General features: G+C 27.0%; 1 protein-coding gene across 1 annotated transcript in view; it reads left to right on the top strand.

Moving 5' to 3' along the window:
- Positions 1-27,716, top strand: part of LOC135950621 (calcineurin-binding protein cabin-1-like) — a 355,739-nt gene that overhangs the window by 208,755 nt on the left and 119,268 nt on the right. Inside the window, exon 10 of the mRNA XM_065500153.1 lies at positions 7,218-7,374. Within this exon, the coding sequence (XP_065356225.1) occupies positions 7,218-7,374 (157 nt within the window). The remainder of the gene's footprint in view (positions 1-7,217; positions 7,375-27,716) is intronic.

Here is a 27,716-nt window from a genome sequence, read left to right on the forward strand (position 1 = left end):
TTATCTAAAAAATTTCTAAGAGGTTGTATAATGAATTTGTACTTTTAAAAAAGCTAATTTTACGCCAAATATTTTAAATGAAAAAAAACATTTATAATTTTTGATACCAACGGGATCAGGTCCATTCAAAAAATGCCTATTTTTTATGTAAAATTCAACTTTAGGGCAAAAATTCTCAAATCGCATACTCGATATCAAAAAAATATAGTAACCTATTTTAGATGGCCCAATAAGTTCTTAATTATTTTGTAAAGGGTTCCGATAACCCCGCCCCTGGTATGGATATTATAGCCAAAAAATCCCATTTTTGGTATTTTTCATGATTTTTTGGGAATTGCGTGGATACTTGATAACAAATTTCAAAATTTGTTCTTATTTTTCCATTTTAAATAGAAAAATCTACATAACTGTGAAATTTCATTAAAAAATATTCATAAATAAAAATTTTATTTCAATTTGAAAAATTTGTATCTATGCAAAATTCAATAAAAAGCATTTTTGTCATATTTTTCAAAAAAGTATTCCATGAATTTTTTAATTGTCAAAAGCTCCACCGATTTTGATGAAATTTTCAGAATAGCCTGGTGGGTAACACTGTAAAGTCAGATTTTTGATTTTCGGTCTGTGGGCGGAGGGGCGTGGCATTATCAATTATTTACATTATACAGCTAATGCCATCTATATATATAAAAATGTATTTTTTATGTATGTATGTATGTATGTATGTATGTATGTATGTATGTATGTATGTATGTATGTATGTATGTATGTATGTATGTATGTATGTATGTATGTATGTATGTATGTATGTATGTATGTATGTATGTATGTATGTATGTATGTATGTATGTATGTATGTATGTATGTATGTATGTATGTATGTATGTATGTATGTATGTATGTATGTATGTATGTATGTATGTATGTATGTATGTATGTATGTATGTATGTATGTATGTATGTATGTATGTATGTATGTATGTATGTATGTATGTATGTATGTATGTATGTATGTATGTATGTATGTATGTATGTATGTATGTATGTATGTATGTATGTATGTATGTATGTATGTATGTATGTATGTATGTATGTATGTATGTATGTATGTATGTATGTATGTATGTATGTATGTATGTATGTATGTATGTATGTATGTATGTATGTATGTATGTATGTATGTATGTATGTATGTATGTATGTATGTATGTATGTATGTATGTATGTATGTATGTATGTATGTATGTATGTATGTATGTATGTATGTATGTATGTATGTATGTATGTATGTATGTATGTATGTATGTATGTATGTATGTATGTATGTATGTATGTATGTATGTATGTATGTATGTATGTATGTATGTATGTATGTATGTATGTATGTATGTATGTATGTATGTATGTATGTATGTATGTATGTATGTATGTATGTATGTATGTATGTATGTATGTATGTATGTATGTATGTATGTATGTATGTATGTATGTATGTATGTATGTATGTATGTATGTATGTATGTATGTATGTATGTATGTATGTATGTATGTATGTATGTATGTATGTATGTATGTATGTATGTATGTATGTATGTATGTATGTATGTATGTATGTATGTATGTATGTATGTATGTATGTATGTATGTATGTATGTATGTATGTATGTATGTATGTATGTATGTATGTATGTATGTATGTATGTATGTATGTATGTATGTATGTATGTATGTATGTATGTATGTATGTATGTATGTATGTATGTATGTATGTATGTATGTATGTATGTATGTATGTATGTATGTATGTATGTATGTATGTATGTATGTATGTATGTATGTATGTATGTATGTATGTATGTATGTATGTATGTATGTATGTATGTATGTATGTATGTATGTATGTATGTATGTATGTATGTATGTATGTATGTATGTATGTATGTATGTATGTATGTATGTATGTATGTATGTATGTATGTATGTATGTATGTATGTATGTATGTATGTATGTATGTATGTATGTATGTATGTATGTATGTATGTATGTATGTATGTATGTATGTATGTATGTATGTATGTATGTATGTATGTATGTATGTATGTATGTATGTATGTATGTATGTATGTATGTATGTATGTATGTATGTATGTATGTATGTATGTATGTATGTATGTATGTATGTATGTATTAGAGTGACAGCCGATTTTTTTTTTTTAGATTTCAAAGAGTGCCGGGTGGAATATTGTGACACTAGGCCTAAATGTTAAGTGCTGAAAATTTGAGCCAAATCGGGCAACGATTTCTGGACGCGCATCGAGGTCAAAGTTCAGATATATGCAAAATTTTACTGTTAATATGGAATAAATAGGTGAAACTCGTTAACTTTCTGCATTGTTTTCTAGAAATGTGTAGATTTATTTATATTAATGAATATTACGTTAAAAAAAATTTTGGAAATTAACCCTGTATCTCCTTTGGTTCAAAATGACCCAAAAACTGTATTATCGCCAAAATTAGAGAAAAAGGCAATTTTTTCAGTTTTTGAAAAAATTTTGCTACTAAATAAATACTTTTGCAATTGAATGCAAAAGAATCGAAATATGTACGTAATTATCGTTGTAATGAGATATAAATGACAAAATTTGATTAAAAAATTTTAAAGTTATTACAAATTCGCCAGACCATTAACGTGTTTCAGGCCAATTGAACAAAAAATTTAGGAAAAAAATTAAGATATTTCGAGAAAAATTAAAATAAAAGCTCATTTTTACTTAAAATATGTCCACATTTACTTGTATATGAGTTTTTGTCTTCGTAGGATACCGTTAACCTATACGCAGGTAAGGCCAAAAAAAATAATTTTTTTTAACGGCTGTTTCAAAACTCCATTTTCAATTTTTTTAAAATTTTGTTTAACAAATTTCAGATTTTTTCGATCATCACATTGGGGTTTATTGAGATCAAAATAGGGAATAAAAATATGAAAAAATTATGTCAATACCTCTTACAGTTTTTCCGTACCTGCGATTTAAATTTTGCGTTTTTCAAGAAAAACTAATTTTTTGTCCATATTTAGGCGAATGAGTCCAATTTCCATACTGTTATAAATTTTAAGTAAAACCTATTCACAATATTATAGTCCTTGTAATTTTAAATATGTTCTGAAAGTTTTACTAAAATCGGAAAACGATAACCTTTAAATCGTGAAGGTCAAAGGTCAAATTTTTCAATATTTGGAATTTCTAATGAAAAGATAACGAAATGTTATATATTTTTGGGCCGATTTTAATGCAACTTAAGGAAAATATAACATAAAGAATTTAAAATAACAGCACAAAAATGGAAATTAACCCTTAGCAGCACTTGGGGTTCAAATTACCCTCAACTTTTAAAATCACGAAAAACACAACCATTTTGACCCCAAGTCCTCTTAAAGGTTAAAATCCATTTTTGCACTGTTGTTGTAAATGCTAGACACCAATATATATTTTCCTCAAGTTTCATGAAAATCGGCCCAAAAATATATAACATTTCGCTATCTCTCCATGAAAAATTCCAAATATTGAAAAATTTGACCTTTGACCTTCACGATTCAAAGGTTATCGTTTTCCGATTTTAGTAAAACTTTCAGAACATATTTAAAATTACAAGGACTATAATATTATGAATAGGTTTTACTTAAAATTTATAACAGTAAGGAAATTGGACTCATTCGCCTAAATATGGACAAAAAATTATTTTTTCTTGAAAAACGTAAAATTTAAATCGCAGGTACGGAAAAACTGTAAGAGGTATTGACATAATTTTTTCATATTTTTATTCCCTATTTTGATCTCAATAAACCCCAATGTGATGATCGAAAAAATCTGAAATTTGTTTAACCAAATTTTTAAAAATTTGAAAATGGAGTTTTGAAACAGCCGTTAAAAAAAATTATTTTTTTTGGCCTTACCTGCGAATAGGTTAACGATATCCTACGAAGACAAAAACTCATATACAAGTAAATATGGACATATTTTAAGTAAAAATGAGCTTTTATTTTAATTTTTCTCGAAATATCTTAATTTTTTTCCTAAATTTTTTGTTCAATTGGCCTGAAACACGTTAATGGTCTGGCGAATTTGTAATAACTTTGAAATTTTTTAATCAAATTTTGTCATTTATATCTCATTACAACGATAATTACGTACATATTTCGATTATTTTACATTCAATTGCAAAAGTATTTATTTAGTAGCAAAATTTTTTCAAAAACTGAAAAATTTGCATTTTTCTCTAATTTTGGCGATAATACAGTTTTTGGGTCATTTTGAACCAAAGGAGATACAGGGCTAATTTCCAAAAAATTTTTTTAATGTAATATTCATTAATATAAATAAATCTACACATTTCTAGAAAACAATGCAGAAAGTTAACGAGTTTCACCTATTTATTCCATATTAACAGTAAAATTTTGCATATATCTGAACTTTGACCTCGATGCGCGTCCAGAAATCGTTGCCCGATTTGGCTCAAATTTTCAGCACTTAACATTTAGGCCTAGTGTCACAATATTCCACCCGGCACTCTTCAAAATTTTAACAAAAATTTTTTTCCATACAACTGATTGTCACTCTAGTATGTATGTATGTATGTATGTATGTATGTATGTATGTATGTATGTATGTATGTATGTATGTATGTATGTATGTATGTATGTATGTATGTATGTATGTATGTATGTATGTATGTATGTATGTATGTATGTATGTATGTATGTATGTATGTATGTATGTATGTATGTATGTATGTATGTATGTATGTATGTATGTATGTATGTATGTATGTATGTATGTATGTATGTAAGTATGTATGTATGTCTTATGATGGGCTGTTGGCAGCCAACAAACTCACTTGTTATTCGAAGGGGATTCATATGGCTTCTTGAACACCTTCTAAGAGCAGGCAGGGTGGAATGAGTATCGGATCTTTTAGAATGTGTAAGTATGCCTTTTAGAAGGCCTACAAATTGAATTCCTATCATTTTTTCCCGCTGGAATGTATATCTTTTCTTTTCCCGTAGCATAATTAATGCCTTTCAAATACATAACTCGCAGTAATTAGCTTTATCTTGTAGTTTTCTCCGATGTTTGGTAATGCAGTCGCCGGTTATGCAGTGCACTAAAATATATTACAAAACGGCAAGATTCTATAAATTTTCAGTTTGTTGTTGATTTGAAATCCATTAATAAGACTACGGGAAAAGAAAAGCTATACATATTATATATAGGAAATTATGTCCTCTTTTCAAAAATGTACAAAATTTTTAAGAATTAAAAAAATAGCTATAAAATATTATAGCTGATTTTTCCGGAAAATTTTAATTTTTAAAATGCAATAAAAGTTTTGTTTATGAATCGTTTTTAATGAAATTTTACACTTATATAGAAACTTTCGATCCAAATCCAAAAGTGAAAAAGATATTTGTGAATTGTTAATGACAATCCCACAATTCCCAAAAAACTTTCCAAAAATCCTAAAATTGGGATTTTTTAGATTTTTTGATTTATTGAAGGCACCAAGCTCGGGGGTATGAAATCCCTTTGCACAATATTGAAGAACATACTGGGACATACAAAGCAGGTCTTAATTTTTTGAAAGCAGCTATTCGATTTGAGAAAATGTTGTCTAAAGTTGAAATTTATATAGAAAATAGGTCTAGTTCGGAAGGCTCTGGACCACTTAATAATACGAATTTTGATATTATTTTGCTTTTATAATATTTCACGAAATGTTGTCTTTCAGAAAAATATAAATACACTATTTATCTTTTTCTTATTTTCTGTATAATTTAAAAATGACTTTTTTTATTTTTTTTAAGTTTGAATGCACATAACTTTTGACTCAGTAGATGTTTTTAAACAATTCTTTCATGCTATTATTAATACATGTCTTGTTAATTCAAAAAATTATATTTCAAGAAAATCGGGAAAGAATTGGATCCGTTATTAGCAAAAAACCAGACCAAGGTATTACTTTTCAAATGCGAATAACTCGTAAACTATAAGAGATAATATATGGCTAATGCAATGTTTTTTGTAGATCTCGTCTAGTAGATTCAATATATATAAAAATCTTTCTAATCGGATCGCAAACAAAAATTTGCCATCATTTTTAATTTTTGATATACCCGAGGTGCCCCACTTTGGGGCATTGTGGCTCGGCCCCCCCTTGGTGTTATAAGCCCAAATTCAAAACTTATCAACACCTCCTCTATAGCCACGGGAAATTTTATTAAAATCGTGCAATTCGTTTAGAAGTTACAGATTTATTTCCACTTTTTTTCAGATCCCCCACTGTGCGGCGAAATGTCCACTTGGAAAACCAAACATAGCAATCTCCAAATTACTTATCGTATTTTTCTGCAAACCTTAATGTTAATTTAGTTCAAACTTGATTCATATCTTCGTCTTATATATAAATAGGCCACACGTTTTTTTGTGGTACACTTTTAAATATGTTATTGTCCACCAATATTAATAAAACATATATGGTTTTCGAATTTCGGCCACCAGGCGATCCTAGTACATATAATTCCATTATACTGAGTAACAAACGAGTACAATATAATAAATATGAATACATTTAGAGATACTGGATTTGTATTTATCAACTAAAATAGAGGATATAGCTACTTTCCCTCATATAAATGTACATATTTATTTCAGTTGGTTTGTAAATCTGAACAATCCATAATTCATTCATTCAATTAAAATCCAAAATATAGATAAAAGTCATACATTGAGAATATATTTTGGATATAATTGGAATTTAAAATTACACATGAATTACACATTCACTCAATTACACATGGGCTGCACATCCAAGTTAAAATTACACACAATATGTGTAATTACACATGAAGTGGCAACACTGCATATGATAAATAAGAATATAAAAACAGCACATGGGGAGAATTGGATTCAGTTATAAGAAAAATAATATCAGTTGAAGATCACATAGCATAGCGTTGCATATTTTATGCTCGCTACTGTATTTGGTCTGTGCGATGATGAATCAGTCAGTAACGTTAATCTTGAATAGATTACGATCCTGTTATAACTAAATGTGAAATTTTATATTCAATAAGACATTTTAAACTTAATATTTAATAATATATTTTTTTAACAAAAAAAAAAAATTTCAAATGATATTATTATGTTTCTTTATTATTTAGAACTGTTTGATATGGTCCGAAAAATGTTTCCACTTTGCGGTGTCACATTATTTGCAAGAATCTAAATCATCATTCCGCTGTTCGTTATTGGCACAATTAATAAACTTTATAACGTCTTATATGGAAGCAATAATTTTGAATGAAGGATTTCACATTGGTAAATATATATTGGATTTATACGATTTTACTTCTCATACAAATATATAATTTATTTCATTAAAAATATAAAAGTATTCCTTTTTTGACTCACGGTATTTAGATTTTGTACATATTCGGTACACATATAATATTATCCGTACAATTGTTCAAACAATACGGAATGTAAAAAGTAGATAACTTGTAACAATAATGTAAAAGTCTAAACAAGCTGAATTTTTTAACATGACGACAATTGTCACAGTAGACCTTGTCATGTTATGCTTTTCATACCTACTTAAATGTAACACACAACAAAGATAATGCCGATCAAAACAAAATGCACAATGAATAATTAACAAATGTCTTGAATGACATTGAAAATTATTTCAATTCATTTATGCCTCGTATGAGACATATAAATTATGTTTTTGTTACTATAAAAGGATTTCTTTTGAAAACATAATGTTATGCAAATGTAACTACACAGAAAAAAGTTTAGCATAAAATATGTATATAAATAATTTCTTAAATAGTATGATTTTTTCATATTTTATGTTTTCAAATAAAATCTAAAAGGCTTGAAAAATATTATTTCAATTTCAATTTTATTTGAGGGGTTTTAGAGCACAAGGGATTCAAGTGACTAATGTTTAATAATGAGAAAAATGAGAATAAAGTTAATTTACAATAAAAAATGTTAGATGCTATCTGGAATATTGCTTTTTAATTAATAGATATTTTTAAAAAATATTTTGTAACTCAAGATTTAAAATTTTTGAATTTTTTTGCAAAATCAAAAATTTTGTTGACTTTTTTTAAAAAAATGGACCCATTTTTTAATTTTTTTTTTGCTCAGAAGAAAGCTTATGTGTTTTCCTTTAACACCCTTTTTGTCGCTTAGTGGGATGCGAGTGGGATATCTATAAAAAAAATGTTTTGTAACTCAAGACATACAATTTTTTACTTTTTTTTGAAAAATCAAAAACCTTTTTGACTTTTTTTTTCCAAAATGGACTCTTTTTTTATTAATTTTTTTTCTCAAAAGAAAGCTTAGGTCTTTTCCTTTAAAACCTTTTTGGTAAATAAATGTTTTGTAACTCAAGACAAAGGTTTTTAAATTTGCACTATTTTAATTTTTTTTCATATTTGTGTGTAAACCTTAAAAATTAAACTTACGCAGAGAAACTAGACACATTAGCCTTTCCGATGGTATGTAACATACCCAACTAAAATTTCATAGCCTCGATACTGTAATACCCATAATATGTTAACCTCAGGAATAAAAATCACTTTTTTTCTATGGAAATGTTGAATAATTTAATTTTGTTATTTATTTGTAATAATAATTAATTTAATATATAATAATAATAATAATAATAATAATAATAATAATAATAATAATAATAATAATAATAATAATAATAATAATAATAATAATAATAATAATAATAATAATAATAATAATAATAATAATAATAATAATAATAATAATAATAATAATAATAATAATAATAATAATAATAATAATAATAATAATAATAATAATAATAATAATAATAATAATAATAATAATAATAATAATAATAATAATAATAATAATAATAATAATAATAATAATAATAATAATAATAATAATAATAATAATAATAATAATAATAATAATAATAATAATAATAATAATAATAATAATAATAATAATAATAATAATAATAATAATAATAATAATAATAATAATAATAATAATAATAATAATAATAATAATAATAATAATAATAATAATAATAATAATAATAATAATAATAATAATAATAATAATAATAATAATAATAATAATAATAATAATAATAATAATAATAATAATAATAATAATAATAATAATAATAATAATAATAATAATAATAATAATAATAATAATAATAATAATAATAATAATAATAATAATAATAATAATAATAATAATAATAATAATAATAATAATAATAATAATAATAATAATAATAATAATTTTTGTAAAATTTAATCTTAATCACAATAGATCAATTTATATAATAACTATTTTTACACTTAATTTATGAAGTTTTTAAATTGTCAAATATCCATACTTTTATCCTCCTTATTTGTCACCTTTATTAGCTGCTTTTTTTTGTCAATCCTTTCTTGGCGTTATTAGATTCAGCTACTGATTTCGCTGCTGGCTTCTTTTTTGGCATTGGAAAGAAATCGCATTGAGTAGATGCAGAAAACTTTTTTTAATTTGAGTCTTCCATCGACAAGCGGTATGATAGCATGGTATTGAGCAGTGCCATCGATTGTTATCGCAGCATCGAATCTGCTCTTTAGTGTTTTCAATGTTTCCTCATGATCCTCTTTGCTACTAAAAACTATTTTAGTTTCTTTACAATAATTCTTTGCCCAATGGAATAAAGCAGTCGCATCTAAGATGCGATCTTGATGAGAGCACTGGAGGCTATACTTCGCTGCATTTCTTTTGAGGTTTGCTCCAATACCATCACATGCTCCTTTACCATGAGCAGTAGGATGAAAATGCTGAAAATGCCACTCAGCTGGCATTCCAAAATCTTTTTCATGAGCTGTAAGATTTGCGAAGCTACTTTTGTTTTTAAAATGTTGACGAGCTCCGTCCGAAACGTAGTATACCTTTTCTACTGTAAATTTTGATTTTAGATAATTTAGTATTATCTTCTGGTACTCATAAACTGCAACGGTGTCATGTTTTAAATCGTCGGATATGATTGCCATACTTTTGTATTCCAGGTTTTCTTCTTTCATGTAGTAAATAACTACTGTGAATATAGTTGCTTGGTCGTTATTGAAGTGGAATCATCCAAATTTAAAATTATGGTTTTCAGTGTGCATCTTTCAGTCTGAAGCCAAGATTCAAATTTTAACTCGTCAATACATTCTCGATCAAAAGAGTTGATTAAATTTTCTTTGATGGATGTGGTTTCAGGGCAATTCGAACATTCACCTAAGTGGCAAGAAGTTGTAGCATTAGGGCACATAGTCAATTTAAGGCAATCGCGGTAATGGTGTAAATCTTCTGATGAATCATCTTTTAAGTAATTTAAGTTGATTTCCTTCAACATCAATTTAACATTTTCATGGTAAATACAAACACATACTGTGTGAGTTCCGCTGCTTCCTGCCAAAACGCAATGTTTTGGCCTCAGTTGTGTAAATTTTGTGAATCCAATTTTGACATCCTCGTATTCAGATTGAAATGTTGCGAATAATTCATTCAGGTTACAGAGAACCATTCTCTTCTGCATTTGAACTTTCTTGCCATCGATTCGTACAGACATCCAGTCTTTCATCCCTGGCATCAGGCGACTCATATCATCTCGCTGATAAAACTGAGTTATTAGAGATTTAGTATCGCACTCCAAAGTTTTTCCCTTCTTTTTGTTTGGGAGTGTGAGAATCCCATGCTCAGCAACCAATTGTTTAGCAATTATTGCTTTTCGTTGAGACGTTCCAAACTCAGTCATTGTTTTTGCAGAACTCCATGTTCTTGGAGCAAGCGTGAGAAGTTGAATTCTTTCAGCTTCACTCTGTGACGTTTTGTATTTCTCTTTTATTTGTTCAAGAACTTCTACTGCATCCTTATGGTATTGGTTTCGACACTCATTCGTTGAATTTGAAAAGTTAGAATAACCATCATCATCAACAGTTCTGTCTTCATTCTCGGAATTACTTTTGTCTTCATCTGGAATAACTTCAACGCAAGGCTCATTACTATTCAAATTCGGTTATTCGTTCAACTTTCCGAGCTCTTTCCTGCATGATCCACAAATTTTCAATCGTTTTGACAGCGTAGGGAATTTTTTAATAAGCCGTCGGAAATATTTCGCATATCTGATGATCTGTGCTTCATTTTGTTAAAGGGATTAAAACAAAAAGACGAATAAATTTCATTTTCAACCTTAGCCTTTTTAGAAGTCGTAGACATTTTGAATTTTGTAAGTATTTATGTAAATAACACACGTCTTAACTTTAACGCTGTTTCTAAAAAACTGATTTCCGTATGTCTTCAGAATGACAATAAATAGTTTTTTAAGATCATATAGGTAGTACGTTTTAATGAATGAGTCTAAAATCTTTTATTAGGGTCAAGAAGGGCTTACATACTAAAGTACCTAGTTTAACCAAATGTTACAAATAATAATAAAAATAAACCACCATATAAATAACCTACCTGTCAACTTCTACCTCTCCACCCACTTCTTAAAGTCAAATGTCATAAAATAATAAATAAACTGGTACTTCGGAGAAGGGCCATAAAATATTTCCACTTGATTCCAAAAATTTGTTTCTGGGGCACCTGATATTTTAACAATGAAAATCACGTGCGCTGAAAACTACCTCTAGGATTGACTAAAAAAGCCGCAAGATACAAAACTCAGACAAATTTTGGGGGTGGAAAATTAATAGCGGTCGGCCTCATATTGCACCCCTCCAGTGGCTATTATCGGTCAGTTGTTGTGGTTTTTATTTTTAAGGTTTTAGAAACACTTACACACAAATATGAAAAAAATCAATTTAAAAACATTTGTCTTGAGTTACAAAACATTTATTTTGATAGATATCCCACTCGCATCCCACTAAGCGACAAAAAGGGTGTTAAAGGAAAACACATAAGCTTTCTTCTGAGCAAAAAAAAATTTTTTTAAAAAAAGTCAACAAAGTTTTTGATTTTGCAAAAAAATTCAAAAATTTTAAATCTTGAGTTACAAAATATTTTTTTTGATAGATATCCCACTTGCATCCCACTAAGCGACCATATAGGTCGCTTAGGAAAAGACCTAAGCTTTCTTAAAAAAAATAAAAAAAAAAAAATAAAAAGGGCCCATTTTGAAAAAAAAAAGTCAAAAATATTTTTGATTTAAAAAAAAAAATCAAAAATATTTTATTAAATTTTTTTAATTTTTTTTTTTTCGAAAGATTGCATAAATAGCTATCTAAACTATTTGGGACACATTTTGCTAAGAACAATAGGTAATAAGTTATATGGATAAAAAAAACACCTGTTTGGCCAAAATGTCAAATTTTGACCTCCTATAACTCAGAGAGTTCTTGACCGATCTTGTTGAAAAATGGTGTCCGAATTACTATCCAATAGAACTAACATTGGTGCAAATTTCATCGCGATCGGAAGGCATCGATTTCAAAAGTTGGTTCACTTGACGTGAAATGCCCCATATACAAATACCCAAAAATTGCCTTTGAAGTGAGGAAAGTCGCACTTATACCCCTTATGCTTTAATTTTTTTCAAAGTTCTGAATTACCTGAAAATAAAACCACATAGACTCAATTTTTTTATTAACATTTTATTAAGAAAAGCTTTTATGGTTCTTTGTTACATTTTTTAGTCGTCATAATCAGATTCCATGACATCATCGGGGTCATCCTCACTTTGATTTTCGATTCTTTCCGGAATTTATTCCATTCTATCGTGAAGAAGTGCTTTAAACAATTCATGGTAAATTGGTGGTATATAGCAAAGAAGATCCTGTAGGTTCTTGAATTTCTGGAATATTATTGTTTTGACGCTGTTTGGAGGAAGTTGTGGTAGTAACTACACGACTCGGTCAACATTTCGAGCTTTCAGATTTAGTTTGGTGAAGTTTTCTTGCACATTCATAAGATCATCTTTGTATGAAATGATCAGATTCAAAAAATTCGTCAATATTATTTTCAGATTCACTTATTTTTAATAAATAATAAAAAATCAACAATTATTAATATACTCGATTCCATTATTTTATGTTACTTTTTCTTTTTTGGAAAATAATCCACAAAGGTATTTGAAACAGGTGTTTTGATAACAAGTGATGGAATTAATCGCTAGATTTTAGCTGATCACTTATCTGAATTCACTAAAACAGTCAATGTGAAAAATTAATTTTAATAATTGCTTAGAGCACAAGGGGTTTAAGTGCTCATGTTCCCCTTGTGCTCCAACCGAAACAGGTATTTTAATGACAAGTGCTAGAATTGTTCGCCATATCTCGCTAACGGATGAGAATCCCACGTTCAACTCTTGTGCTATGAACTTCTCTGAACTTCACCTACTAACTCCATATGTTAACTCAATTTGAGAAAAAAGGCACTTGAACCCCTTCATTTACATTTTTATGTTTTTCAAAAAGGTTTGAAATTTTCTTTTGAAATTTTTTATGATTTTCAGCTACAAAATGAGAAAATATGCGCGAAATTCACTAAATTTTGTTAAGAGCATGAAATGCTTTAATGTTTATGGATGTTTTATTATGATTAAAGATATTTTTTAAGTTTCAGATATTTATAATTCATCTTAAAATATTGGCCACTATATGACTATTTTGCCAAAATGTTTGCAATAATTCATTAGATAATACAATTATTAAGCAATCTATATATAACAAGTAATAGTGCTATATTCGGCTATGCCGAATCTTATATACCCTTCACCTTTGTTGTGGATGCATTATTATTTTTTATAATTAGTATATATGTATGTATATTGCCCACTTCCAGCGTACAGCATCCTAAATTTATCAAGAACACAAAAAACAACAACAACGCCAAACGAAACAAAACACCAAAAGCAAAAACAAAATACGCAAGCCAATGAAACCAACACACATCCAAACATACGTTTAATTGTATAAAAAACAACAAGAACGCCAAAAGAAACAAAACACAAAAGAAAAACAAAATACGCTAAGCATGCACATCCAAACATACGATTTGTTGCTTTTTTGTCAAAAAAACCAACACACAACCAAACAAACGTTTAGTTGTATAAAAAACAACAACAACGCCAAAAGAAACAAATCGCAAAAAAAAAACAAAATAAGCAAAGCATGCACATCCAAAAACATTCGTTTTGTTGCTTTTTTGTCAAAGCATGCAATACATTGTGTTTTTTGATGAAATTTTCAGAGGTTGTCTCGGATTTTTGCTCATATCTCCGTTATTTATGGACGGATTTTGCTGATTTTAAATAGCAAAATTCTCGAAAGTATGTCTGACAGAATTGTTGAAGATTTGGATCCCGGAGATATCTGGGGCCTTCAGAAAATTGATTTCAACAGACAGTCAGACAGACAGACAGACGGACATGGCTTAATCGACTCCGCTATCTATAAGGATCCAGAATATATATACTTTATAGGGTCGGAAATGAAAAATGTAGAAATTACAAACGGAATGACAAACTTATATATACCCTTTTCACGAATGTGAAGGGTATAAAAAGTAACGTTACTGACTGACAGACTGACTGACATCATAGCACAGCTTAAATGGCTGAAGCTAGAATCATGAAATTTTAACTGTGGGTTCCTCCCTCCCCAAAACGATCCGGGGAGGGAATGTTTAGTTGGTAAAAAAGGGTAAATTCAGTAACCTTATATCTTCAAAACTAATAAAGATACAAAAAAACTTAAAATGGCATGTTACTCCATTTAAAAAATAAGCTGACAGGTGTTTCGTACTTTTTTGAAATTCGAACCTTTTATGGGAGAAAACGGGTAAAAACTGTATTTTGGTACTTTTTTGGCACCCCATGTACATATATTTTAAACCAATAAACATAGAAACAAATTTTAAATCGTATTCTTTACTTATCAAAAAATAAAAAATATAAGTTTGGTACTTTTTGGAAATTCGAACCCTTAAGGGATAAAAATTGTGTTTATTTTTGGTAGTTTTTCATAAAATATGTTTTTCTATAATTTAACATAGACATACAAATATTTTGCTATGAGCTCCTACAACGATACTAAAATTTATTTGAATAAAATTTTACCACCGCAATGGGAATAAAAAAGATACCAAATGTAATATATTGTGGCAACCCCTTTAATATTTTAAAATTTAATCAATTTACCCATTTTGTATAAATCAAATATTTTCATAAAATATAATTTAATTCTGTTTTAACTTTTGATATAATATTGTTTTAATATTAAAATAAAACACCATAATTTGGTGAGTGTCGCATTGTTAGGCAGAATAAAATTGCATAGCAGAATGAAATTGTACACAACTGCTGAACTGTGAAAATCTGAGAACTATTATTATTTAGCATTATATATATTTTTTTAAATATTTATAGCAAATAATATAAGGATTTTTAAAAAAATATAAATAATAAAGTGTAACACAGAAAAAAGAAATTCATAATTGGAATGAATTTTTTAATAAATATTATTAATCGAATATGAATTTTTTCCAAACTTTTTTCATTCAGAATAAGAACATCATCATAAATATTATAAAATTGTACATGAAGGAAATTTTTGCTTTTTTTACACAAATTTGTTGCTATTTTATAATAAATTGCATTATGTAGTTCAAATATTTTTGTATAACATCCCAATATTGGCCAATATTTCTAAATGTATCGAAAAGGCGTAAATAATATAATTAAATTTCAAAAATGCAGTAAATTTATCCCATATTTTCTCATTGTATAGCTGAAAATCATAAAAAAATTAAATATTTTCCAAGAAAAATTTAACATAAAAATATACTAGAAAATTTAAATAATTTTGTTCAAGCCTCCTAGATTTTATTTGAAAACAAAAAATAGGAAAAAAATTTCTGTGAAGTTACGCAAGAAATGCCTTACACTTTTTCTTCAAATCGTTGGGCAGTTGCATTTGTTCCATTGGAACATTTTCGTAGATTTATATTTTTGTAGCAATTATGCCTCGAAAGATTCAGAGACATTTCATTAAATTTAAACACGTTTTTACAACGAGTATAATAAACACGTGTATAATAAATCATTAAATATATTATAAACTTCACCGTTAAGGATTTATACATTAATTTAATTTTCTTTAATTAAACACCGTCTAATAGGCCAATTGGCTTTGTTCATGGAGTTTTATTTTATTTTGCAATGTAATTATTAAATGTCCCGTTAATAATATTCGAGCGGTTGTACCTAAGTCAGGTAGTATTTAAAATATATATGTATGTGAAAAACATTAAATTTTTAATTCCATGAAAATTATTGGCATTTTATGGCTTATGCGTGGAATACGCATTCCTTTTTAAGTAATAATATAACAGGTAAAATATTACTAAATATTGTAAAATTTTCCAAAACAACATTGAAAAACTCATTGGTGTACCTTTCGTATTTTTATTTTGACCTACTATATAATATAAATATAAATTTCAGTTGTATTTTTATAGTCAATTTTTTCTTATTGCACACAATAAATACTACAAATGAATTGAAATTATCTCATACAAAAAATGCCTCATACATGATTTAAATGACTTGAAATTATTTTCCATGTCATCCATGCATCTGTTAATTTTTTTAATGTTGTGTGTGTTATTATGTTGTTAAAATGATGCTGCATTTGATTTTGTTTTGATATACATTGCCTTTGCGTGTTGCTGTTAAGAAGGTAAAAGAACATAACATGACATGACAAAAGCATCATGTGGCAATTGTCTTCATGTTAAACAATGCAGCTTGTGCAGGTCTTTAATATGAACTCTCATAATGAGAGTAGACTCAGTTTAAACGGCAGAAATGCCTACATATTTTTGAACGGGGAGGGTGAAAATAGAAGTGCTAACAAAAATATAAGAGATCCAGACTTTAACAAAAATTATTTAACCGCCAAACCGATTGAGAGAGCACGCTCTTGTTCCCCCGTGATACAAATACATAAGAACAATATTGCACACACATTAGAGTTGGGTTTATTAGCTCAGTGAAGTGACCGCTCTTTTCAGCTCAGCTCACTGAAATGAACTAGGTCGCTCTTTTAGCTCATTAGCTCAGTATGTTGTATAATGACCATTTCATTTTGAGAATTGCTTGTAGCGAATTAAATCAATTATTTCTGTAGTTAGTTGTAAAAATACACAGTCTTTTGACAATTAGAGATTTATGCGTGAAATAATTGAATAATATTTTAAAAATCAAATTGTATTTTATTTAAACTAATATTTTTGCGGAAAAAAGAGTTAATTTTTTATTATTTCTAATTTCCGATGGTAAGCAAATGTTTAGACAATATTTGTTAAGCAGAACATTCACTAACTATAAGGTATTATTTTACCACAAAATAATAAAATTAACAAAAAACTCAAGATATCAACTGGAATTTGAAAAAGGAAAAATATTTTGATGATCTGATAATTCTGATCCAAAATAAAAATGTGACAATAACTAAACCAAAATGAATATTGTTGCAATTTTTTGGGTGTTTTCCCATTTACATAATGTTAGTTATCAATTGGCAAAATATATATTTTTTACCTGTCTTTTACAACTTATATATGGGGCATTTCACGTCAAGTGAACCAACTTTTGAAATCGATGTCTACCGATCGCGATGAAATTTGCACCAATGTTAGTTCTATTGGATAGTAATTCGGACACCATTTTTCAATTAGATCGGTCAAGAACTCTCTGAGTTATAGGTCAAAATTTGACATTTTGGCCAAACAGGTGTTTTTTTTATCCATATAACTTATTACCTATTGTTCTTAGCAAAATGTGTCCCAAATAGTTTAGATAGCTATTTATGCAATCTTTCGAAAAAAAAATTAAAAAAATTTAATAAAATATTTTTGATTTTTTTTTTTTTAAATCAAAAATATTTTTGACTTTTTTTTTCAAAATGGGCCCTTTTTATTTTTTTTTATATTTTTTTTAAGAAAGCTTAGGTGTTTTCCTAAGCAACCTATATGGTCGCTTAGTGGGATGCGAGTGGGATATCTATCAAAAAAAATATTTTGTAACTCAAGATTTAAAATTTTTGATTTTTTTTGCAAAATCAAAAACTTTGTTGACTTTTTTTTAAAAAATGGACCAATTTTTTAATTTTTTTTTTTTTGCTCAGAAGAAAGCTTATGTGTTTTCCTTTAACACCCTTTTTGTCGCTTAGTGGGATGCGAGTGGGATATCTATAAAAAAAATGTTTTGTAACTCAAGACATACAATTTTTTACTTTTTTTTGAAAAATCAAAAACCTTTTTGACTTTTTTTTCCAAAATGGACTCTTTTTTTATTAATTTTTTTTTCTCAAAATAAAGCTTAGGTCTTTTCCTTTAAAACCTTTTTGGTCGCTTAGTGGGATGCGAGTGGGATATCTATCAAAATAAATGTTTTGTAACTCAAGACAAAGGTTTTTAAATTTGCACTATTTTAATTTTTTTCATATTTGTGTGTAAACCTTAAAAATTAAACTTACGCAGAGAAACTAGACACATTAGCCTTTCCGATGGTATGTAACATACCCAACTAAAATTTCATAGCCTCGATACTGTAATACCCATAATATGTTAACCTCAGGAATAAAAATCACTTTTTTTCTATGGAAATGTTGAATAATTTAATTTTGTTATTTATTTGTAATAATAATTAATTTAATATATAATAATAATAATAATAATAATAATAATAATAATAATAATAATAATAATAATAATAATAATAATAATAATAATAATAATAATAATAATAATAATAATAATAATAATAATAATAATAATAATAATAATAATAATAATAATAATAATAATAATAATAATAATAATAATAATAATAATAATAATAATAATAATAATAATAATAATAATAATAATAATAATAATAATAATAATAATAATAATAATAATAATAATAATAATAATAATAATAATAATAATAATAATAATAATAATAATAATAATAATAATAATAATAATAATAATAATAATAATAATAATAATAATAATAATAATAATAATAATAATAATAATAATAATAATAATAATAATAATAATAATAATAATAATAATAATAATAATAATAATAATAATAATAATAATAATAATAATAATAATAATAATAATAATAATAATAATAATAATAATAATAATAATAATAATAATAATAATAATAATAATAATAATAATAATAATAATAATAATAATAATAATAATAATAATAATAATAATAATAATAATAATAATAATAATAATAATAATAATAATAATAATAATAATAATAATAATAATAATAATAATAATAATAATAATAATAATAATAATAATAATAATAATAATAATAATAATAATAATAATAATAATAATAATAATAATAATAATAATAATAATAATAATAATAATAATAATAATAATAATAATAATAATAATAATAATAATAATAATAATAATAATAATAATAATAATAATAATAATAATAATAATAATAATAATAATAATAATAATAATAATAATAATAATAATAATAATAATAATAATAATAATAATAATAATAATAATAATAATAATAATAATAATAATAATAATAATAATAATAATAATAATAATAATAATAATAATAATAATAATAATAATAATAATAATAAAAAGATGAATAATTTAGTAAAATTTAATCTTAATCACAATAGATCAATTTATATAACTATTTTTACACTTAATTTATGAAGTTTTTAAATTTTCAAATATCCATACTATTAATCCTCCTTATTTGTCACCTTTATTATCTGCTTTTTTTTTGTCAATCCTTTCTTGGCGTTATTAGATTCAGCTACTGATTTCGCTGCTGGCTTCTTTTTTGGCTTTGGAAAGAAATCGCATTGAGTAGATGCAGAAAACTTTTTTAATTTGAGTCTTCCATCGACAAGCGGTATGAAAGCATGGTATTGAGCAGTGCCATCGATTGTTACCGCAGCATCGAATCTGCTCTTTAGTGTTTTCAATGTTTCTTCATGATCCTCTTTGCTACTAAAAACTATTTTAGTTTCTTTACAATAATTCTTTGCCCAATGGAATAAAGCAGTCGCATCTAAGATGCGATCTTCATGAGAGCACTGGAGGCTATACTTCGCTGCATTTCTTTTGAGGTTTGCTCCAATACCATCACATGCTCCTTTACCATGAGCAGTAGGATGAAAATGCCACTCAGCTGGCATTCCAAAATCTTTTTCATGAGCTGTAAGATTTGCGAAGCTACTTTTGTTTTTAAAATGTTGACGAGCTCCGTCCGAAACGTAGTATACCTTTTCTACTGTAAATTTTGATTTTAGATAATTTAGTATTATCTTCTGGTACTCATAAACTGCAACGGTGTCATGTTTTAAATCGTCGGATATGATTGCCATACTTTTGTGTTCCAGGTTTTCTTCTTTCATGTAGTAAATAACTACTGTGAATATAGTTGCTTGGTCGTTATTGAAGTGGAATGCTTGTATGGAATCCTGAAGAACATATTTATAGTTCTCTGCGAAATCAAATGAAATAATGAATTCACCAGACTTCAAATGTGTTTTCAAGTCCTTGAATAATGACCACTGCTCTTTGACTAAAAAGTCATGGGTTCTCAAATTTAGCAATCCTCTACACAGTTCTTCCACAAAATCATCCACATTTAAAATTATGGTTTTCAGTGTGCATCTTTCAGTCTGAAGCCAAGATTCAAATTTTAACTCCTCAATACATTCTCGATAAAAAGAGTTGATTAAATTTTCTTTGATGGATGTGGTTTCCGGGCAATTCGAACATTCACCTAAGTGGCAAGAAGTTGTAGCATTAGGGCACATAGTCAATTTAAGGCAATCGCGGTAATGGTGTAAATCTTCTGATGAATCATCTTTTAAGTAATTTAAGTTGATTTCCTTCAACATCAATTTAACATTTTCATGGTAAATACAAACACATACTGTGTGAGTTCCGCTGCTTCCTGCCAAAACGGGAGGGGCCATAAAATATTTCCACTTGATTCCAAAAATTTGTCTCTGGGGCACCTGATATTTTAACAATGAAAATCACGGGCGCTGAAAACTACCTCTAGGATTGACTAAAAAAGCCGCAAGATACAAAACTCAGACAAATTTTGGGGGTGGAAAATTAATAGCGGTCGGCCTCATATTGCACCCCTCCAGTGACTATTATCGGTCAATTGTTGTGGTTTTTATTTTTAAGGTTTTAGAAACACTTACACACAAATATGAAAAAAATCAATTTAAAAACATTTGTCTTGAGTTACAAAACATTTATTTTGATAGATATCCCACTCGCATCCCACTAAGCGACCAAAACGGTTTTAAAGGAAAAGACCTAAGCTTTCTTTTGAGAAAAAAAAATTAATAAAAAAAGAGTCCATTTTGGAAAAAAAAAGTCAAAAAGGTTTTTGATTTTTCCAAAAAAAGTAAAAAATTGTATGTCTTGAGTTACAAAACATTTTTTTATAGATATCCCACTCGCATCCCACTAAGCGACAAAAAGGGTGTTAAAGGAAAACACATAAGCTTTCTTCTGAGCAAAAAAAAATAATTAAAAAATGGGTCCATTTTTTTAAAAAAAGTCAACAAAGTTTTTGATTTTGCAAAAAAATTCAATAATTTTAAATCTTGAGTTACAAAATATTTTTTTTGATAGATATCCCACTCGCATCCCACTAAGCGACCATATAGGTCGCTTAGGAAAAGACCTAAGCTTTCTTAAAAAAAATATAAAAAAAAAAAAAAATATTTTGAAAAAAAAGTCAAAAATATTTTTGATTAAAAAAAAAAAATCAAAAATATTTTATTAAATTTTTTTAATTTTTTTTTTCGAAAGATTGCATAAATAGCTATCTAAACTATTTGGGACACATTTTGCTAAGAACAATAGGTAATAAGTTATATGGATAAAAAAAAACACCTGTTTGGCCAAAATGTCAAATTTTGACCTCCTATAACTCAGAGAGTTCTTGACCGATCTTGTTGAAAAATGGTGTCCGAATTACTATCCAATAGAACTAACATTGGTGCAAATTTCGGAAGACATCGATTTCAAAAGTTGGTTCACTTGACGTGAAATGCCCCATATATATGATCAACAAAATTTCTATTAAAAATACGAAAAAAAATAGTTTTGTGATACAATTTGTATATTTTCAACATTAACTTAATTATTTTATGATATAACAATATATAAATAGAATTTCTGAATTTAAGGAATAAGATTTTATTGTTTTACGAAATAAAAAATAACGTAAAACTGTCATTCCAAAAAACAGCGAAAAACCCACGATGTCAGTACTTTGTATTTTTTTAATTATGTGTTTTGTTAGATATAATCCCACTAATGTATTTTTGAAATAGTATTTTTTTTAATAATTACATACTTTCAATTACAATTATTATTTTAACAATAACAATTATGTATTTCCCTTTTTCATTATTATTTTATGAAATTTACTTAAAAACTATAGCAATACTCTTTCTTTATTTCATTCTACATCACCATACCATAAATAAATTCACATTCATTCAATGGCACACATATAAAAATTCCTTCATGAAAACAAAAACAATTTGAATAACTCTAATAATTCTTGAAACAAAAATATATACGCGGCAGCATACGATCATATACATACATAACAAATCTACATTCGAATGATCGTTTTATTTTTGTAGGACACAATACTCACTCACTTTTCAATGTCAGTGAGCTAAAGAATGTTACAGAATTGACGAGTAAAGTGAAACATGTGAAACATTGAAGATGACAAATGAATGTGCTTGTGCAGCTCTTTCATGAGTACTGAAAGAAACATGAGCATAAAACAAAACCGCTCAGTTGAAAACGCTCAGTGCTGAGCTGAAAACGCTCAGTATGATGAATGATTCACTTCGCTCAGTTGAGTGAATAGCTCAATTGAACTAGGTCATTCATGAGCAGCGTTGCCACTGAACAAATTTTATTCCTACCAAATTTTTGTCAAAAAACTACCAAAATCGTTTTAAACCTACCATTTTTTTTAAAATCATATACTACATATTTTTTTTTTTTGGAGAAAATTATGATTTTTTTATTTAAAAAGTATTTACATATCGTCCCCTCAATAAAACAATAGTGTATACGCATATACAGCATTATTTTTATTGCATAATACGAATCTACACAACTGATTCTATATGTGGTCAAAATTTGGTGAAATTCTACTTCCACAAAGTGATTCAAAAGATCTATTGAAATATTACTTTTGTTAAGATGACCATACATCCTTTTTTTAGAGGACAAGCATCTATTTGATTTCTTGCCGGTCACCGGTTTTTTTGTCAAGTCGTATATTTCTGTTCATTGTTCTGTTCATACTCTTCTGAAATTTGTTAAACAAAATTTGGTATTTGTTTAAGCTTTGATATTTTTACAAATAAAGCGTCTGTAATTCTCATTCACTCTATAGTATTATTTGTATAATATCTTTAGTTTTTCTAAAGCCTTTTGGGAATGATGATCTGGCCTAAGCAACCAGTGAAGTGTGCATAGGAACTAGCTTATCCCCAACAATAAATTTTATGAATTTATCAATAATTGGGAATTCAGCACAATTCTTACCAAAGTTTTTTTTTTAAATTTGAAATGGAGATTTGACACTGCCGTTAAAAAAAATTAAATTTTGTGGGTCATACCTGCGAATAGGTTAACGGTATCGTACGAAGACAAAAATTCAAATAAAAGTAAATAGGGATATCTTTTAAGTAAAATATCTTTTATTTTAATATTTCTCAGAATATGTCAATTCTGTTCCTACATTTCTAGTTCTAATGGCCTGAAACACGTTAATGGCGTGTCTCTAAAATTTTGTAACCAGTTTTTGTCCTTTATATCTCATTAGAACTACAGATATGCACACATTTCGATTCGTTTAAATTTTAATTATGATTATGATTAACTTCAAATATTTCATCCGAGCTAAGATTGTTTTCAATATACATTTCTGCTTTTATGTATGCCTATACAATTTTTTTGAACTTCAATATGATTATTTTTATTTTTGAAATAAATTTCAATATTATTGTTAATCAGTTCTTTTTTTTATAAAATTACTTAAAATTAGTAAAAAGTTAGTTTTATACTGGTATATAAATATGGCAAACGTGAACTTTCAGAATGAAATTCTATGTTGAGATTATTAATAATAGGCAATATATATACATACATATATGTATGTCAAGAATAAAAAATAAGTTTTGACTTTATTAGACATACTTTCGGCCAGTTCTGCTGCTCTTATACCATTTACGTCTTAAAAACGTGATATAAAATACAATTTTAAACTGTCCCATTGTTCTATAATTCTTGCAATAACACCTTCTAAAGATAACCATCTTGTTTGGCAAACACCTAATATTTTATGAGATTTCACAGAACAGTATTCCTGAAATTCTTTAAGCTCGTTAATTCTTTTGGGACTATGAGAGAAAAAGTATATATATTACCACAAAGAAGCTCAATATGTTTTGGCAACAAGTTACATGCATACCTAGAGCAGAGTTGGAGTGAGTGGCATATGCGCTTAATGTAAAACAAGTCAGTTTCATTAGTAAGTAACGTCACCAGCCATAACGTTAGCACCGTCTGTTGCCAATCCGATCAAGTTTTTTAAAGGAACGTTATTTGCCGAAAAGAAATCTGTTATAAGTTGGAAAATTGAAACTGCATCTGCCTTAGTGATTTCTAACAATGCGATAAATCTATCTTGTAAATAAATACTTTTTGATCCAACCTACCAAAAATCAATTTAAACTACCTTCCTACCAAACGAAAAAAATCCTACCAAATTTGGTAGGAAAAGCCCAAAACGGCAACGCTGTTCATGAGCTACACAACTCTAAAGGTACGGTCACACACAGCTAATATTTGAAGTTTATCGTCAAATATTTCATTGCCTGAATCTGACCACAAATAAAATTTAGAGCAAACAACAAAACAGATGATTTTAGTGAAACAAAATTATTTGTCGGCAAACAAAATATTTTCTTAATGTGAACAAAGTGTGACCACTAGCTACATAAATACCTAAAAAATATATAATTTGATCTTGCAAATATTTTTAAGGTTAAAGCACTTATTTCGAATTGTAAAGTAATCATTTTATTAGAGATTTATTGAATTTTGTTATCATATATTGAATTTAATTTTTCACTTTTTGTTTGACCAAACTGCTGCGAAAAAGAATCAGTAAATATATTTGCCGTGTGGTCACACTATATCAAACACTTTCATAAAATAATTGTTTGATCAAATAGAAAAAAACAGAAAATTATTTGCTCAGCATGGCGGAAAAATAAGAGGAGATTATTTAAATATTTTTCGTACTAAATTAAAGACACAAATTCACTATTTTTTTTTTTAAACATAAATACATATTCAATATTCCTTGAATATTTCTTATTTAAATTATTTTCACTAAATAATTGCATCAATAAATGAAGTCTTCTTCTTCACATAAAAGTCATTCAGCCTAGGATGACATACTGGGAGAAAAACTAATTGAAGACGTGAAGTCTATGTTGCGATTTTTGCAATTTTATGCGATTTATATTTTTATACGTTTAACATGGAGTTTGTCTATTTTCAAAATTTAAAATTGCTCATATGTACATATGGAATATTAACTGAAATTTTATACAGATTGAATTTAAAATCAAAGAAAATTTTTTATACATACATAAATAGTATGAATTGATTGTAATTAAAAAATAATTCTTAAACAGTATGATCTGTTTAATTTTTTTTTTACTGCAGAAGTAGAATATGTCTAATAGCATTTTTCACTTTTCTGATTTTAGTATCATACAAAAATTTTTATTATAAATTTTTAGATAATGCGATTGAATTGGAATTAATTAAAAATTTATGTAAAAAAGGTAAACATTTCCATAAAATTTAACAATATTTGTGAACATGTTCTTATTCTGAATGAAAAAAGTTTGGAAAAAGTCGTGTTCGATTAATAATATGTATTAAAAAACCAATAAGCATTTTTACTGGAATTCAAGTTGATAGCAAGTGTAATTCAAGCCTTGAGTTATAGTCAAGCAATTGAATTACAGTTGTATTACACTTTATTTCAAAAGCATTCTCCAGTAAAAAGGAAACATAAATTCAAGCCATGTTTTTTGTTTGAAAAATATTTAATATTTCAAATATTTTTCAAGTATAAAACATGATTACATTTCCATTCAATTTCAATTATGAATTGTGATAGTAATATAATTTAATAAATAAACATTTAATAATTATATTATTAAATTGTTCAAGCTTGTGTTCTTTTCGCGATTTGTTTTCATTATTTAGCGATTTTTAATTTAAGATATAGCAACACTACTTTTGCGATAACACATGATGCAACAGCTGTTATTTGACGCTGTTTGATCTTGCAAATGAATTGCAAGATCAAATAAAAAAATACCCAAAATACAGGAAAATATTTGCTTTTTAGTGGTCACATTACAAGAATGTTTTCATATTGGCAAATAAATTTGTTTGACCAAATTCAGCTGTTTTCTTGTTTGCAGTGCAAAAATATTTTCTGTTCAAACTAGAAACATAAAATATTTGACGCTTAAATAAAAGTACTGAAATTTCATAATTCTTTCAAATGTAAAGCAAAATCTGGTAATATTTTACTTTCTAGAAATGTCTTTTTTATTGATGAAAGAAATTAAAGTTGTTTTTCAGATTTATTTAATAATTATTTAGAACAAATATTACCTTAAATGTGACCACAAGTCAAATATATTTTCCCCTTTGTGTGTTTGATAGTATTTCGGTGTAGTTTGATTAAACAAATATGGCAAATAAATGTGTACAGTGTGAACACAAAATCAACCCATGAATTATTTGATGTAGTTTTGATCAAACACATGAAATATCTTGTGTCAAATAATTTGCGTAGTCTGACCCTACCTTAACACACATCATCACCTAGTAATGCTTGTTTAGAACAAGGCATAAAAGAAAATAAAAAGTGTTCTGGTACAACAACAAATACTACAGTAGATATAACAGAGTCAACAATGATAAATACGCAAGCTTATGATAATCCACTAACAACACCTAGTGAGAGTTTTAATGTATTTAACACTGAAAATACCGTGATGGAAATAAGATAAGTAAAACTAAATCTCCAGTTCAAACAGGTATGCTTAGATATATAAGAATTAATAAGCGAAATTTAAGTCCCCAGAAAAGTTTGCCTTCTGAGAAAAAGCAAAAAATTACTGATAACCCCTTGAAAAGTAACCGTTTTGCTCTCTTGAGTGAGGAAGATTCTAATCATCAAAAAAATGATGATAAATCCATCCGTAAACCGTTAAAACCACCACCAATATTCCTTCGTGAAACTAGCTCTAATACCTTATTGAACTCATTGGGAAAAATAATTTTCATATTGTTCCAATAACAAAAGGAGGTGTGCAAGAGACAAAAATAGTTGTATACACTGAGGATTGTTATAGAAAAATCTATCAACACCTAAATGACAGTAAGAAAAACTTTTATACATATCAAATTAAGAGTTGCAAGGGCTTGAT

Source organism: Calliphora vicina, chromosome 2, assembly GCF_958450345.1.
Source record: "Calliphora vicina chromosome 2, idCalVici1.1, whole genome shotgun sequence".
NCBI classification, from domain to species: Eukaryota; Metazoa; Arthropoda; class Insecta; order Diptera; family Calliphoridae; genus Calliphora; species Calliphora vicina.